The sequence below is a fragment of the Hyperolius riggenbachi genome, chromosome 3, assembly GCF_040937935.1.
Source record: "Hyperolius riggenbachi isolate aHypRig1 chromosome 3, aHypRig1.pri, whole genome shotgun sequence".
Taxonomy (NCBI): domain Eukaryota; kingdom Metazoa; phylum Chordata; class Amphibia; order Anura; family Hyperoliidae; genus Hyperolius; species Hyperolius riggenbachi.
Window position 1 is genome coordinate 458,780,856 of NC_090648.1, and position 15,816 is coordinate 458,796,671.

At 43.0% G+C, this 15,816-nt stretch overlaps 1 protein-coding gene across 1 annotated transcript in view; it reads left to right on the forward strand.

Annotated features, from left to right (window-relative positions):
• C3H5orf15 (chromosome 3 C5orf15 homolog) overlaps positions 1-14,779 on the forward strand; it is a 37,601-nt gene extending 22,822 nt beyond the window's left edge. The window contains exons 2-3 of the mRNA XM_068277923.1: positions 11,000-11,706; positions 14,021-14,779. Of these exons, the coding sequence (XP_068134024.1) occupies positions 11,000-11,706; positions 14,021-14,149 (836 nt within the window). The 3' untranslated portion in view covers positions 14,150-14,779. The remainder of the gene's footprint in view (positions 1-10,999; positions 11,707-14,020) is intronic.
• The last annotated feature ends 1,037 nt before the right edge of the window (positions 14,780-15,816 follow it).

Sequence of the window (15,816 nt, forward strand, 5' to 3'; positions counted from 1 at the left end):
AACGTGTGGTAGGGTTATGGCAGTAGACCGGAAAAGCACACCCTACCAAGGATTTAGTATATTCTTAGATGCCTCTTACGTGTCTTGACATGTAAGAGGCATCTTAAAGAGAACCAGAAGTGAGTAAAAATTATTTCAAAATAAACACATGACGTAGCTGCAAATGAATATTACATTCTAGCCTCACCGTCAGTTCCTCTCAGAAAACTCTCCATTTTCTTCTTCCAGAAATCCCTTCCAGTTCTGACAACCTTTTGTCAGAACTGAAATATACTGGTTGCTATTGTAGATAGAAAGGACCATAAATAGTCTTTGGTACAAAAATGATCAAAAATGCTTTGACACAAATACATAAACGTTCCATGAAGAGGAGCTCCTTCTGGATATACAATATCTTCCAAAGCAGTAATATAACAACTTAGTGCAATACGAGAGAGGCAACGACACGCTCGTTTCGGGCACAAAGCCCTTAATCAGGCCCAATGCACAAAGCACTATCTATATAAAAAAGCACATAAATAAATGTACATTAGCAACATTAATATAATGTAGAGAACAAATCCCGGCACCTCACAGAGGGATACTCCAGAAAAAGGTGTGTAAACACCAAGACTCATACAATGAGTCTTAACACCTGTCTAGGCAGCAGAAAGTGTCAAAATGAACAAGTAGAAGACGCACCCTGTGTGAACCTGCAGATTAGTAAATATCCATCTGCCTGTCACACCTATGGTTATAGAGAACAAGGCATCAAAGCTACCATCCCATAGTAGTGACTAACACAAAAGACCTGTAAATATTGGTCTTAATGTCACTGTAAGAAAAACAAGTAACAAGGCAAGTAAGACACAGCAGAAATACAGTGGTCTTATCCCTATATATTTAAAAGGAACGACTCCCAATTATAATTTTGTTGAATATACCGGTTGCTGTCTGATAAATATCAGCAGCTGTGGTAATGTCCATGTTTCCCTATGGCTCATGTTGGTGCTATTATAGTTTGACAGTGTGCTGACCAGGAAGCTGTTATGGGGTAATGCTATTTTAAAATGGAGGACGGAGAATTCCATTGATCACAGTGGTCAAATGGGACACAGAAGAGGAGAAAGAGATTGAGTAGTAGACTACCCAGAAGGTAGTAGAATACACAGGAGGGAAGTATGACCTGTGTATGGTTATGTTGACTTTTTTTTTTTTGTTTGTTCAGGTTCCCTTTAAGAATATACTAAATCCTTGATGGGCGGACTTGTTGATGAAAACATTGCTTCGTATCTACAGGATACAAAGCACCTTTCATGGTCTGAGAGGTTTCAATGGATTTGACCTTTTTTATTCATGTATGCCACATAATTTGGCCTTAAAAGCCTTTTAGTTTCATTTAGAACATTATTCAGACTATTTACTTTCCGCAGGCAGTTCCTTACCATGGCAAGAAATGTTTTGTCTTATTTTTTTTCCTCTCTTGCTCCATAATTATTTTTGTGTTCGGGGTTTCTTACTCCAGAAATGTGGAGCATCTATGGGTGTAAAGTTGTGTTTTTTTTTGTTCTTGGTTTTTTTTTTTTAACCCTCCCTGGGCAATCTGTATATTGGTTGGTGGGAAGTGCTCCACGTTGCCTCCCATAACTGTGGTAAAGTCATTCACATGGACTTCAAAAGCTGCAACACCCCCCCCCCCCCCCCCCCCCCCCCACACTCAAATTTTGTCTTTTTTTTTTTTTTTTTTTTTTTCACCAGCTTTGGGTACTTTTTCTATTGTAAATTGCTAGAAAGTTGTTTTTAAAGAAAATATGAATAGTATCTCAGAGGACTCAGGAGAAAAACATAATTGCATATGGGCCTGGTTGAGAAAGTCTTGGATGATGAAGGAATCCTCCAAAGGCCAAAGAGAAGGGACACCAGGAGCCAAATATAATGTAGTAAATCATGTGATACAAAGCAGGGCTGAGTCTGTACAAAAATCATCCAACTCCGGCCCGACTCTTCAGTTTATGAAACCTCCTACTCCAGGTACCCAAAATGACTCAGACTCCACAGCCCTGATGCAAAGTAATTGTCAGAAAGGAAGATGCTAGCAAACCAAGCTTTCTGTACCAGGCAGCACTGTATGAGTATTTGGGGCATTCAGGTCATGAACTTAAATCTTGCATCGGTCGCATACCAAACCAGGGCTGTGAAATCAGTACAAAAATCCTCCGACTCTGTTTACAAAACCTCCAGCTCTGACTCCAGGTACCTAAAATGACTAGACTCCTTGACTCCGACTCCTTAGTCTAATACTTATCAGGGCTGTGGATTTGGTACAAAAATACTCCGACTCCTCAGTTTATGAAATCACTAGGTACCCAAAATTACTTTTTATGAAACTAGAAGACTTCCCAACAGAGGCAAGCTAGTGCAGAAAAGCAGTTTTAATAAACACCATAAAAAGACAAGCCGTTTCAGGGGATCACAGCTGCTTCTTCAGGTGAGTAGAAACACACTCCTACCTGAATGTCTTAACCTTTTTGGCAATGTTTCTATTGACCTGAAGAAGCGGGTGTGCACTTTACATTTCTCTGAAGTGCTGCTTGTACCTAGAAAAGAGGACAGGTATTGGCAGTCTGATATGCAATTAACGTTTTTCTCCTAGGAGCTCATTTTTCATTTTCCATTTAAGATAACTTTCCAGCACTCTACAATTGAAAAGATACCAAGAAGTAGGTGAAAAGTACTGTCAACATTATCATTTGACTCTGACTACTCAGTTTATGAAACCACTGACTCTGACTCCAGGTACCCAAAATTACTCCAACTCCACAGCCTTGGAGAAAACTCAGGAGAAAAAGGGAATTGCATATGGGCCCTTTCCTCTTATCTTCTATAAAAACCATCTTCTTCATCTTGGGCTTCTTCCATCTCCTGCACCTCTCTACAACACTTTTGAATTCTATCTATCTATCTATCTATCTCTCTTGCAAAAGTATTCAGCCCCCTTGAAGTTTTCCACATTTTATCATATTACTGCCATAAACCTGAATCAATTTTATTGGAATTCCATGTGAAAGACCAACACAATGTGGTGTACATGTGAGAAGTGGAACAAAAAGCATACATCATTCCAAACATTTTTTTACAAATCAATAACTGCAAAGTGGGGTGTGCGTAATTATTCAGCCCCCTGAGTCAATACTTTGTTGGACCACCTTTTGCTGCAATTACAGCTGCCAGTCTTTTAGGGTATGTCTTTACCAGCTTTGCACATCTAGAGACTGAAATCCTTGCTCATTCTTTGCAAAACAGCTCCAGCTCAGTCAGATTAGATGGACAGTGTTTGTGAACAGCAGTTTTCAGATCTTGCCACAGATTCTCGATTGGATTTAGATCTGGACTTTGACGGGACCATTCTAACACATGGATATGTTTTGTTTTAAACCATTCCATTGTTGCCCTGGCTTTATGTTAAGGGTCGTTTTCCTGCTGAAATGTGAACCTCCGCCCCAGTCTCAAGTCTATTGCAGACTCCAAGAGGTTTTCTTCCAAGATTGCCATATATTTGGCTCCTTCCATCTTCCCATCAACTCTGACCAGCTTCCCTGTCCCTGCTTAAGAGAAGCACCCCCAGAGCATGATGCTGCCACCACCATATTTGACAGTGGGGATAGTGTGTTCAGAGTAATGGCAGTGTTTTCTGCCACACATAGCGTTTTTGCATTTTGGCCAAAATTCCATTTTGGTGTCATCTGACCAGAGCACCTTCTTCCACATGTTTGCTGTGTGCCCCACATGGCTTGTGGCAAACTGCAAACGGGACTGCGTATGCTTTTCTGTTAACAATGGCCTTTATGGAAGAGTGGCAAGAAGAAAGTAAACTTTGTGCAGTGCACGACTAATAGTTGTCTTATGGACAGATTCCCCCACATGAGCTGTAGATCTCTGCAGCTCGTCCAGAGCCACCATGGGCCTCTTGACTGCATTTCTGATCAGCGCTCTCCTTGTTCGGCCTGTGAGTTTAGGTGGATGGCCTTGTCTTGGTAGGTTTACAGTTGTGCCATACTCCATTTCTGAATGATCGCTTGAACAGTGCTCCGTGGGATGTGCAAGGCTTTTTGTAGCCTAAGTCTGCTTTAAATTTCTCAATAACTTTATCCCTGACCTGTCTGTGTTCTTTGGACTTCATGGTGGTGTTGCTCCCAATATTCTCTAAGGCCCAGTGCACACCAAAACTGCTAGCAGATCCGCAATACGCTAGCGGTTTTGGGAGCTGATTTCAGAGCGATTCTAGGTATGTTTAGAGAGGTTTTCTAAACATACCTAGCGGTTTTGGGTGCGTTTTTGTGTAGCAGATTACACATATTTTTACAGTAAAAGCTGTTACTGAACAGCTTCTGTAACAAAAATGCCTGGCAAACCGCTCTGAAGTAGCGTTTTTCAGAGCGGTTTGCGTTTTTCCTATACTTTGCGGATTTCGGAAGAGTTTCGTCCTCAATGTAAACGCGCAGCAGGAGGCACGTTTGCGGCTTGTCAAAAACCTCAAACCGCCGGTGTGCACCATCCCATTGCAATACATTAGCCAAGCGTTTTTCCAGGCGGATGCGGCCAGCGGATCGCTCCAAAAACCGCTCGGTGTGCACTAGGCCTTAGACAACCTCTGAAGCCGTCACAGAGCAGCTGTATTTGTACTGACAGTAGATTACACACAGGTGCACTCTATTTAGTCATTAGCACTCATCAAGCAATGTCTATGGGCAACTGACTGCACTAAGACCAAAGGGGCTGAATAATTACGCACACCCCACTTTGCAGTTATTTATTTGTAAAAAATGTTTGGAATCATGTATGATTTTCGTTCCACTTCTCATGTGTACACCACTTTGTATTGGTCTTTCACGTGGAATTCCAATAAAATTGATTCATGTTTGTGGCAGTAATGCGGTAAAATGTGGAAAACTTCAAGGGGGCCGAATACTTTTGCAAGCCACACTAAATATGTATATATGTTATAATTTTTTTTATTTTTTTTTTTTATCTGGATATAATAAACAATTGTAGCTGTATGCTATTGGATTTTCACAGAATAATACAGACCTTACAGTTTTTGGTATGATCTAAACTTTGACAGTTGTGCAAAAAACATAAAATGCTTATACAGTTAGACGTACGTTCTTTTGCTTACTCTGGGCTGAACTGCTGCATTTGTATAAGTAAAGCTCTTGTTGATTTCTGGGGAAAACACTGCTTTTACTATGAAGCGTTTTCCCCAGAGTGCCTTTATATGCCTTCGCCTCTCTGTTTTTGGTTTTGTGGTATCGCTGCCTGTTAGAGGGATAGGTCTTCCTAGCAGCTGAATGTTTGCTTAGGAATATGATCGCATGGAGTTGCACAATGCTTGCCTCTTTGGATTTGCACGGTGTGAAACAGTATGTCTTTGGTGTGAGTTTTGGATATACCGGCCTCATTGAACAATATCCTAGTACATATTATAGGCAGGATATGGAAGGACTGGGCTTGCAGATTTCTAGGTTGATGGTTTAATATTGTACATGGTGGGTGTTTGGCTTGAGAAAAGCTAATTGTTAATACTGCAGTGTGGACTCCTCCTTTCTCTAAACCACGTTTTTTTTATTGAAACCATGTGGATATATTTAAACATTATTATACATCCTGAAACTGTGCTAACGTCCTTAAAGGAGTTCTTTCGCGAAAAAAGTAGGCAGTTAAAAAATGTGACAGATGACAGATTTTGGGCCAGTCCATCTTTTTAAGGGGGATTCTCAGGGCTTGCTTTGTTTTCAACAGCATTTCCTGAACAACCGTTGCAAAATCTAACTGACATAATAGTGTGCAAGTGATTAGGGAGGTCGGCTGGTATCTTGCTATTTTGGCAGTTAAACTGCTGTTCAGGAAATGCTGAAAACAAAGAAAGCCCTGAGAATTCCCCTTAAAAAGATGGACTGGCCCAAAACCTGTCATCTTTCACATTTTTTAACTGCCTACTTTTTTCGTGAAAGAACCCCTTTAAGTACTTAAGTTAATCCTTATGTGCTTTGACCTGCAGAGACAGATGATGGCTAATTATGTTCATGGAGAGTTGGGATTTGTTTCAGTTTTGTGCGCATGCAAATAATTCATGTGTAGCACAACAAATTCTCTAATATAATCACAATTTGGGTAAAATTGTGAATAAAACATTGCTGCGCAGGTGTAGTACGCTCCCGGCGGCGGAGTGTGTGCATGCGCACTACTCCAGACTGGCTCAAGTACCTGGACTCCTAGCAGAAGATCCAGGTGGCGGAGGAGGACAGCGAGGGACTGATTAGCCAGAAAGGGGATGGAGGAAGCCCCAGGTACCGTATATACTCGCAAGCAAGCCGACCCGCATGTAAGCCGACAACCCACCCCCAACTGTTACCCGAAAAAACAGGAAAAAATGATTGACCCTCATATACCCCCCCCCCCAGTGTGTCCCGGTATAGCTAGCATAGTGCCCAGTATGGGTAGGTAGTGCCTCATTAGAGCTAGTATAGTGCCCCATTAGAGCTAGTATAGTGCCCCATTAGAGCTAGTATAGTGCCCCATTATAGCCATTAGAGCTAGTATAGTGCCCCAGTATAGCTAGTATAGTGCCCCAGTAGTAGTGGCCAGTATGTGTAGGTGGACCCCCCCGCCGCGGCAATTAGCTTACCCGGCGGCTTCCTCTATTCCCCTCTCAGTCTCCGTGCAGGCATGTAAATAATTCACAGCAGCTCGCCCCACGGCGGCTGCTGTGTGATGAGGGAGGAAGCAGGAGAGCGGCTTCCTGTAGCGGCGATGTGTATCACCGTTACTATGGGAACCGCTCTCCCTACAGCTTCCTCCCTTATCACACAGCAGCCGCCGTGGGGCGAGCTGCTGTGAATTATTTACATGCCTGCACGGAGACTGAGAGGGGAATAGAGGAAGCCGCCGGGTAAGCTAATTGTGGCGGGGGAGGGGGGGGCGGACGGGGGGGGGGGGGGGAACCACGAACCACAGCACTCGCAAGCAAGCCGACCCCCCCCCCCCCCCAACTTTTGGCTAACTTTTGGGGGGTCAAAAATTCGGCTTGCTTGCGAGTATATACGGTATGTATAAAACTTTAATTTCATCTGTCTCAGGTTTACTTGTCACACAGTAGTACTATACTCTACATATGCTCTCCCCACAGAGCTGCAGGGAATCCACTGAGCATGTTGTGCACATTGAACACAGAGGTGTTGTCTATCGCCCATAAACCTGGTTCAGATTGTGCATGAAGAATGTGTAATAGAGGAAGAATCTCCTCATTCCCCTGCAGAGTATCTGCACATAACTCTTACATGTACCCACAGTCACATTACCTAGGGCCTGATCCATGTTCAGATGTGTAATAGAGGAAGAATCCCCTCATTCCCCTGCAGAGTACCTGCACATCACTCTTACATGTACCCACAGTCAGGGCCGAGGCATAGGCTGGAGAGGCTCCAGCCTCAGGGTGCAGTGTAGGAGGGGGCGCAGAATTCATTTAGCTATCATTCCTAATTGTGTTTGAAGCAGAAAGAAATAAGAAAAGGGGATACATGACAGTGACTGCAAGCCATATAACTAGATATTAACCTCCTTGGCGGTTAATTTTTTTTGCCTAATTGGCAAAAATCCTTTTTTTTTTTTAATTTTTTTGTTTCATGTAAAGCTACCAGAGTGGTAGCTACATGAAACACCACTAGAGGGCGCATGTGTCCCTCTAGTGCGATCGTCGCCGGCATCTATAGCAAACAGGGGAACGCGTATATAACGCGTTCCCCTGTTTGGCTTCTCCTGTCGCCATGGCGACGATCGGGATGACGTCATGGACGTCAGCCGACGTCCTGACGTCAGGCACACCCGATCCAGCCCATAGCGCTGCCCGGAACTCATTGGTCCGGGCAGCGCAGGGCTCTGGCGGGGGGGGCCCTCTTTCGCCGCTGCGTGCGGCCGATCGCCGCAGAGCGGCGGCGATCAAGCTGTGCGCGCGGCTAGCAAAGTGCTGGCTGCGCGCACAGCAATTTACAGATTAAAAATCGCCCCACCAGGGGCTGAGATCTCCCCCTGCGCGGCATAGCCCGAGCTCAGCTCGGGCTTACCGCCAGGGAGGTTAAGGTGTTGGGGAGGTTGTGGGCCCTGTGGCGCCTCTTAGTCTAATAGCAATCAGTGTGTGATGGCTGGGGTGGGAGGGATGGAGGGGCGCACTTTGGTGTCTCAGCCTTGGGTGCTGGAGGACCTTGTACCGGCTCTGCCCACAGTCACATTGCTTAGGGCCTGATCCATGTTCAGATGTGTAATAGAGGAAGGATCCCCAACATTCTCCTGCAGAGTAACTGCACATCATTCTTACATGTACTCACAGTTACATTGCCTAGGGCCTGATAGATGTTCTTTGTTCCAGTCTGTACCTTTTTTACAAGTACTCTTACCAAGGACTAGTTTTAGTCTGAAGGGAATAAATATGGCAGTCTACATATCCTTCTCACTTCAGTTGTCTTTTAAAATTCCTAAGCGTTGGCAGTTAGAGACGAATTTCATATTACATACTTTCAAACAAGATTGTAGGAAAATTAGAGGAGTCTGAGTCGGGAACCGACTCTACAGCCCTGCGTATGTTCATGCTGGATCCACACACCTCTGGGCATTGTTTGTTCCTCTCCATGTTTTTCCCTCTGGTCTTCCTTAAGCATTCCTTAAAAAAATTGGCTTTTGGCTAAAGTTGCATTATCAGAGGGGAAGAGGCAGGCTTGAGGTGATGTTCCCCTACAATCACGCTCCCATTCCCTCCTCAGAGTAACTCAGAGGTGTTTGGATTCTGCATGAACATACCTCTAATCTTACCTTGGATAGCTTTGCCTCGGGGCAGGTATACTGTAAGTGAAAACTGTGCATTTAATACCCTTGGTATTTTGATAGAAAATGTTGGAATCAGATTTTTGTGAAAAAGCAAAGCATAATCCATGGACAGAAAACCTACTATTTCCCTTCCCAGTAGTGGTATTAATAGTCCCCAGTTCTCCTTTTTTTCTTTAACGCCTATGTCCAGGACTTCCTTCTCCCATAACTAACCTGGCTGCATACACCTCACCTCAACTTTCCCCACCCTTATCTCAGAGACAGTGACTTCAGCTTTAGGGTTCCATGGTCCCACCACTTGGCCAGATCTATAGAAGACCTGGTAGCCCTGGATTGAAGTTTCAGCACAATGTTATCATTCAGACTTTCTTTGGGGTGTCTACAATAGTAGTAGGAAGGAAAGCGGAAAGAGTAGATGGTCTTCAATTCACAGATTTACTTTTCTTTAGCACTTGTGATAGTGCAGGAAGTTACTGCTTACTGAACTGCATGGACTTTTTTGAGAGGTAGCAGTTTTCAGCAGAAATCTAGCCTATCATGAAAATGTCGGCTGTTGTAGGGACTAGCAGTTATCATCATATCCAGACTGTCCAGCCACTTAGCTTTAGTTCATTAAAGCCAGGTCCACATGGATGCTGGCGGATTGCAGCATGCATGGGAGCCGGTCTGATGTATGATCCAGTTTGCCCATTTATGTGCCCCCCCCCCCCCCCCCACCCCTCCATTAGTGTCTGTATCATGCATTTTGACATCGAACAGCAAGGGAGACCTGTTTTTTATGAGAGGTCTGGGGTGTTTTTTTTTTTTTTTTTAATAATTCTGTAATGTCCATTTTCATTTGAAAAGCACTAGTGAGAATGGATGAAGTCTAAAGACATAACAAAAGTTGTTTAGGTGATACCTTTAATGACCTGTTGCGTGTGGTCCGGTATTAGTCATGGAGAGAATCTGAAGACATAACAATAAGAGTTGTTTAAGCGATACCTTTAATGACTAACTGTACAAGATTTCTTTGCAAGCTTTCGAAACTTTAAGTTTCTTCTTTAGGCATGTTTCAGAGATGGATTAGAACCATACAACCATACAACCATACAGTTCTGAAACATGCCTGAAGAAGAAACTTAAAGTTTCCAAAGCTTGCAAAGGAATCTTGTACAGTTAGTCATTAAAGGTATCGCTTAAACAACTCTTATTGTTATGTCTTCGGATTCTCTCCATGACTAATACCGGACCACACGCAACTGGATGAAGTCTGCCTCCCCCAGCCAGCCTCCCTCCCTCCCTCAGCCTATCACAGCCCTCAGCCTATCACTGCCGATCGCTCTCTTGTCCCCCAGGGGGACAGCTGTGTCACACTGCTGTCCCCAGTGCAGCGCTGCTGCTGATCGCAGCGCTGTGTAAATAGACGGATAGCCGTCTAACAGTCTCCCGAGCGGCAATGGCCGCTTGGAGACTGAAGAGGGGGAGGAGCTCCGCCCCGAGCATGAGATGTGCAGGCAGCGTGCGCATGATCGCATGCAAATTAGAGCCCCAGGACTTGATGCCAATTGGCGTTAGGCGGTCCTGGGGCTGCTGCCGCGTTCACGCCTATTGGTAGTTAACTATGCCCTTCAGGATACATGGTGTATACGATTTTCTAGCAAAGTTGGTCAAATTGGATTTTGTTTAATTTTTGCTGCTACTGCAACAGACATAGGTTACTTGAAAACAGACAGAGCTGTGGAATCTGAGCAGTTTTGGGTACCTGTACGATGGTTTCATAAACTGAGGCATTGGAGTCTGCTGATTTTTGTACCGACTCCACAGCCCTAAGATAAAATATATAAACCGTCAACATATGTTTATCCGCATGTGTTGATTCTGGAAAATGGTCAGTTTTTAACTCTAGTGTGAACCAAACACCTAACTGTGGAGACTGTCCAAACATAAAAGTTCAGCACCAAAAGGCATAGAGTATTAGCAGAGGTGTATATATATATATATATGTATGTATGTATGTATGTATGTATGTATGTATGTATGTATGTATGTATGTATGTATGTATGTATGTATGTATGTATGTATGTATGTATGTATATATATATATACGGTATATATTTAACTGACTTTTTTTTTTATTTTTTATTTTTTTTCCCCTTATAGGCACCACAGTAACCATAACCCCTATTGATACTGTCAAGAGCATTAGTAATACTGTCACGCATATTGGTAGTACAGTGAAAGACACGGTAGCTACAAAACAACTCATTAGTTACAACACCAGTATGACAACTGTTAAAAAAACTGTGCGTGAAAGTCAACAGAATTCAAGTCAACAGAATTCAAGTCAACCAACAATCCCACATATGCTTAAAAATGCTACCTTGGCACCAATCCAACAGAACAAAACAAATGAAACCACAAAGAAGGCTATAGTCTATAGTACAACAAGTTCTCTTCTCACCAAGTTGGTGAAACTGAAAACCCAGACTGGTGCTAAGCCATCTGACGAGCCAACTGTGGAGGACAACTTGCTGTTAGACACAGAAGAGACCATTATTACTAACTCGCCAACCACCAAACAAGATGAAGATGAAGAGGATGGTGTTGAGGAGGAGGATGAGGATTCAGAATATCAGTTTGACCGTAATTATGAAGAGACCTCTAAGAAGGATACCTTCCTACGAGAGGACAGCCTTCCGGAAATAAAAGAGGCTACTGGCACAGATTATGATGCAGACTCCGATGACTTTGACCCTAATACGGGTATCGATTCTGACGCAAGTGAAGACAGTCACTTCTTTTTACACTTGGTTGTAATAGGATTTTTAATTGCAGTGGTATATATTGCTTACCACAACAAACGAAAGGTGGGTGTAATATCTTATTTCTCCTCCCCCCCCCCCCCCCCCCTCCAAAAAACGTGAACGTGCCTTCTTATGTTAAAGTGATTATGAACAGTTCTTTTTAAACCCCTTAAAGTGAATCTGAAGCAAAAATTGAACAAAAAAAGATACTTCTGCTCGCACATGTGCAGTATGTAGCGGCCTAACTTCGGGACTTCTGAAGCCCACCCAGAGTGGAAGAGAGCAGTCTTCGACTGACTGGACAGACTGCTAACTGGGGGTGGGGTGGGGGGTCCAGTGCAGGGAGGGATGAGGAGAGGAACAGGAAGGCTCTATAGGAAAATATAAGACCCCAAAAAACTTTTTGGGGTCTTTATTAACAAATTGGTTTTTTAATTTCGGAAGTTTATACCACTTCGTATGTACCTATAGGGCTTGTCTTTTTAGACTGCAGTGTATGCTATTAAACACTTTCCTGTCAGATAGGCCCAGTGCACACTGAGCAGTTTTAGGTGCGATCCGCCGGCCGCATCCGCCTGTATAAACGATTGGCTAATGTATTTCAATGGGATGGTGCACACCAGGGGTTTGAGGTTTTTTCCAAACTGCAAATGTGCCTCCTGCTGCACGTTTGCGGTTTTCTGAAGCGTTTCGTACGCAAACCACTATGAAAAACACTAGATCAGAGCGGTTTGCCAGGCGTTTTTGTTACACAAGCTGATCAGTAGTAGCTTTTACTGTAACAATATGTGTAATCTGCTACCCAAAAACGCACCCAAAGCCGCTAGGTATGTTTTAGAAAACGTCTCTAAACATGCCTAGAATCGCTCTGAAAATCCGCTCCAAAAACCGCTAGCGTTTTGTGGATCTGCTAGCGGTTTTGGTGTGCACTGGGCCTAAATGGCTTCTGAGAGCAGAAAAGAGATAAAAAGGGTCATTCATAGATTTGAACTCTGGCATACTTTGATGAAGGTGTCATTGAGCAGATACAATGAAACAGTAAATTCTTAAACATTTTTAGGAATTTTCATATAGATACAACTTGTTTTTCTTGTCAGTTTATTTTCACTTCGGCTGTCCTTTAAAGCAGACAAGGGATCACATGATTGCTGCTCTTTCCTGCTGCCAGCCGACACCATTATTCCCCCCCCCCCCCCCCATTCAGTTAACTGCCAAATGCGATTTGTGGTCCAATGTTCTGGATATGTTCGCCCCATGACTGTTCAAACATAGACCCTGTATGTAACCCAATTTTGCCCCGGGGTTTTGGAAGGGAATAAAACTTGTTCTTCTGCGCTGTTGCGGCGAATCAGCTATGGTGTTAATTTCCTTTTTTTTTTTTTATTGTCCACATAGGTTAACACCATAGCTAATTTGCCGCAACAGCGCAGAACAAAACCCCGGGGCAAAATTCCATTACTTTCCAGGTCGTGGACTTTGCTGCCCGGGGAGGCAGAGCTCTGCCTCCAGTACAGTCAATCTCTGCATCTCCCAGTCTTTTTGCGTTGAGAGGGGCGGGGAGAGGCGGAGATAAGCAGAGATTGACTTGACTGGAGGCAGAGCTACAGCGCAAAGCTCTGCCTCCTCCAGGAAATGTGAGGAGAATTTTTGCCCCGGTGATTTCAGGGCAATTTACCCTCATTCAGCCGCGCTGAATCATGTATGGTGTTAATGCTTAACATATGTGGACAATAATAAAAAAGGAAATTAATTTGGCTTCAGACTCTCTTTTAATATCCAATTTAAAATCAGAGATGCACGCCTCCTTTAGCATCCAGAGTTTGACAGAATGTAAAAATGTGTGGTCATCAGGCCTGGTCTCCTGTAGTGTCCCACATTAACCTGCCTTCTGCTCCACACTGCTGTTTTCTGTTTGGGTGTTCTCCGCTCCCCCCCCCCCCCCCCCAACCATGTAAAACCAAGCCCTAGTAGCTCCACCCAACGTACATTTCATCATCCGTAAAGATGAGCTTGCATGGTGAACCTATTTATACCCACCCCCAATATGGTTACATCCCAATTTGACTAAATACAAACAAGGACGGGAGTCTGGGCTAAAATAACCCACATTCACATAATCTTCATATTAAAACCCTAAAACATCTTAAAACTACAAATCTCTGTCAGGTTATCAGCCATATTTAATTACAGTATTCATATTGCATTGTATTCCGTACATGCAATTTTAAATGGACTAATTACATTAACATCTATCACCCTAAAATATTGTCAGTTCCCCTACATATATATATACAGTATATTAGCTGTTCCTTATACTTTGAGTTGAGCAATTTTTTTTTTTCTTAATTATTTGTATTTTTTTTTTTTTTTTTTTCAGATCTTCCTGTTCATGCAGAAAAGAAGATGGCGGGATGGTCTTTGCTCGAAGAATGCAGGATACCGCCGCCTGGATCAGAATGTGCATGAAGCCATGCCCACCTTTAAGGCCAATAATTACGTATTTTGAAGGACTTTTTTTCTCTTTTTGGGCCTCTTTGCTTGAACTCTTAGACTTGTTAATTAGATAAGATAGTTTTGTTTGTTTTTTTTGTAAATGAATCATTTTTAAATTAATCAATGGGATATTTTTTTTTTAAGTATAATTTTTTTTTAATTGTGAAGAAAGTTCTGTAACGATCAATTTTTTTTTTTCCCTTCCACAATCTTTCATCTGAATCATATAAAAAGAGACTTTTCGTTTATAATACAATCCATAATCGTCAGATGTGCCAATTATGATAAGACAATCACAGATCTAATGAATGATGTACCTCTTCTTGGGGAAGGTGTGTGTGTGTGTGTGTGTGTGTGTGTGTGTGTGTGTGTGTGTGTGTGTGTCTGTGTGTTTCTTGTACTCCCTACAGTAGCTGCATAAAACAGAGCTAAGGAAGCCAACCTGTCTGGACTCTCTCTCTGTCCCAGGCATCATTACATCGGGAAGCAGAATGTTGGATGGATCCTGTGAACATGGGATTGTCTTCCAGTTGTTATGTTTAAACACAGACATTTGTGTCAGCTGATACAACTTAAGTATGTGAATGTATTGGTACTTTTTTTTTGTTCTACAGGGATATAATAATAATAAAGGTTAACTACATCTTTTTACAGTATTTTTGAGGAATGGTTTAGAAGTGTTTTGATTAGTTCATTTGGGTGGGTTTTTTTTACTTCTTGTGTATACTAGCTAGATGTTCCTGCAGTCATCTGCGTGTGATCTGCAGCCATGGCTTGCCATTTCAGTTCTAGTTAGTTGAAGGTTCTTCATAGGACCCTGCTGCTCACATGCTGAGTTGGCGCTGCAGGATCTGTTCTCTATTTTTCACACCTCCATCTTTGCAGGATTATTACATCCATGGGTTTTGCAGGGTGGCGGCTAGTACAGCCTGAAATGGATCCCTGCCTCAAGTATCTGCATGTGACTGCAGTTCCTAGCACTATGGATGGATGTGCGCAGTAAATATTAAATCTGTAGCTCTAGATCTTGGTTATTATGCATGTTAAGTTTTATGTAGGGATTTCCCCCCCCCCCCCCTCCCCATCATAACCAAATGCTGGAATTGGGGAACTGCCAAAATACCCCAAGCTATTGTGCAGGAGCAAACGCTGTCTGGCCTACTTCATGGAAGCTGCTATGCTGTGAAATCATTATGGTTCACACTTCAGCACTTCACATGCATTTTTCCCTGCATGTCAATTCTTACGAAATCTGACAACCCATGTAAGTCTTGTTCACATTCCATGCTATTTGTGCATGTGAAAAAAAAACTTGTATCATTTTTCTGCATACCATACCTATGCAGTCTCGTCCCATCACCAGCAGTTGACTCGGCTGGAACCCACTAGAGCGATTTTCTGAGCATTTAGGGAGCGATTCAAACCGCTAGCGATTTCCCTAAACGCTCAGCTAATGTTGTTGGATGGGCCAAATTCCACTGGCGCGATTACGATTACCAAATCGCAAAACTCAGGACATGCAGCATTTTTGAGCGTTAGCGGTTAGCTTTTTTTGCAATGTAATCGCTTGTCAAAACCTATACAGAGCGATTTTGCATGCGTTTTTACATTACTGCACTGTAACAAAATGAAAATTGAAAGGACCAACCAGAATTAAAAAAAGCGAATCGCTACACAACC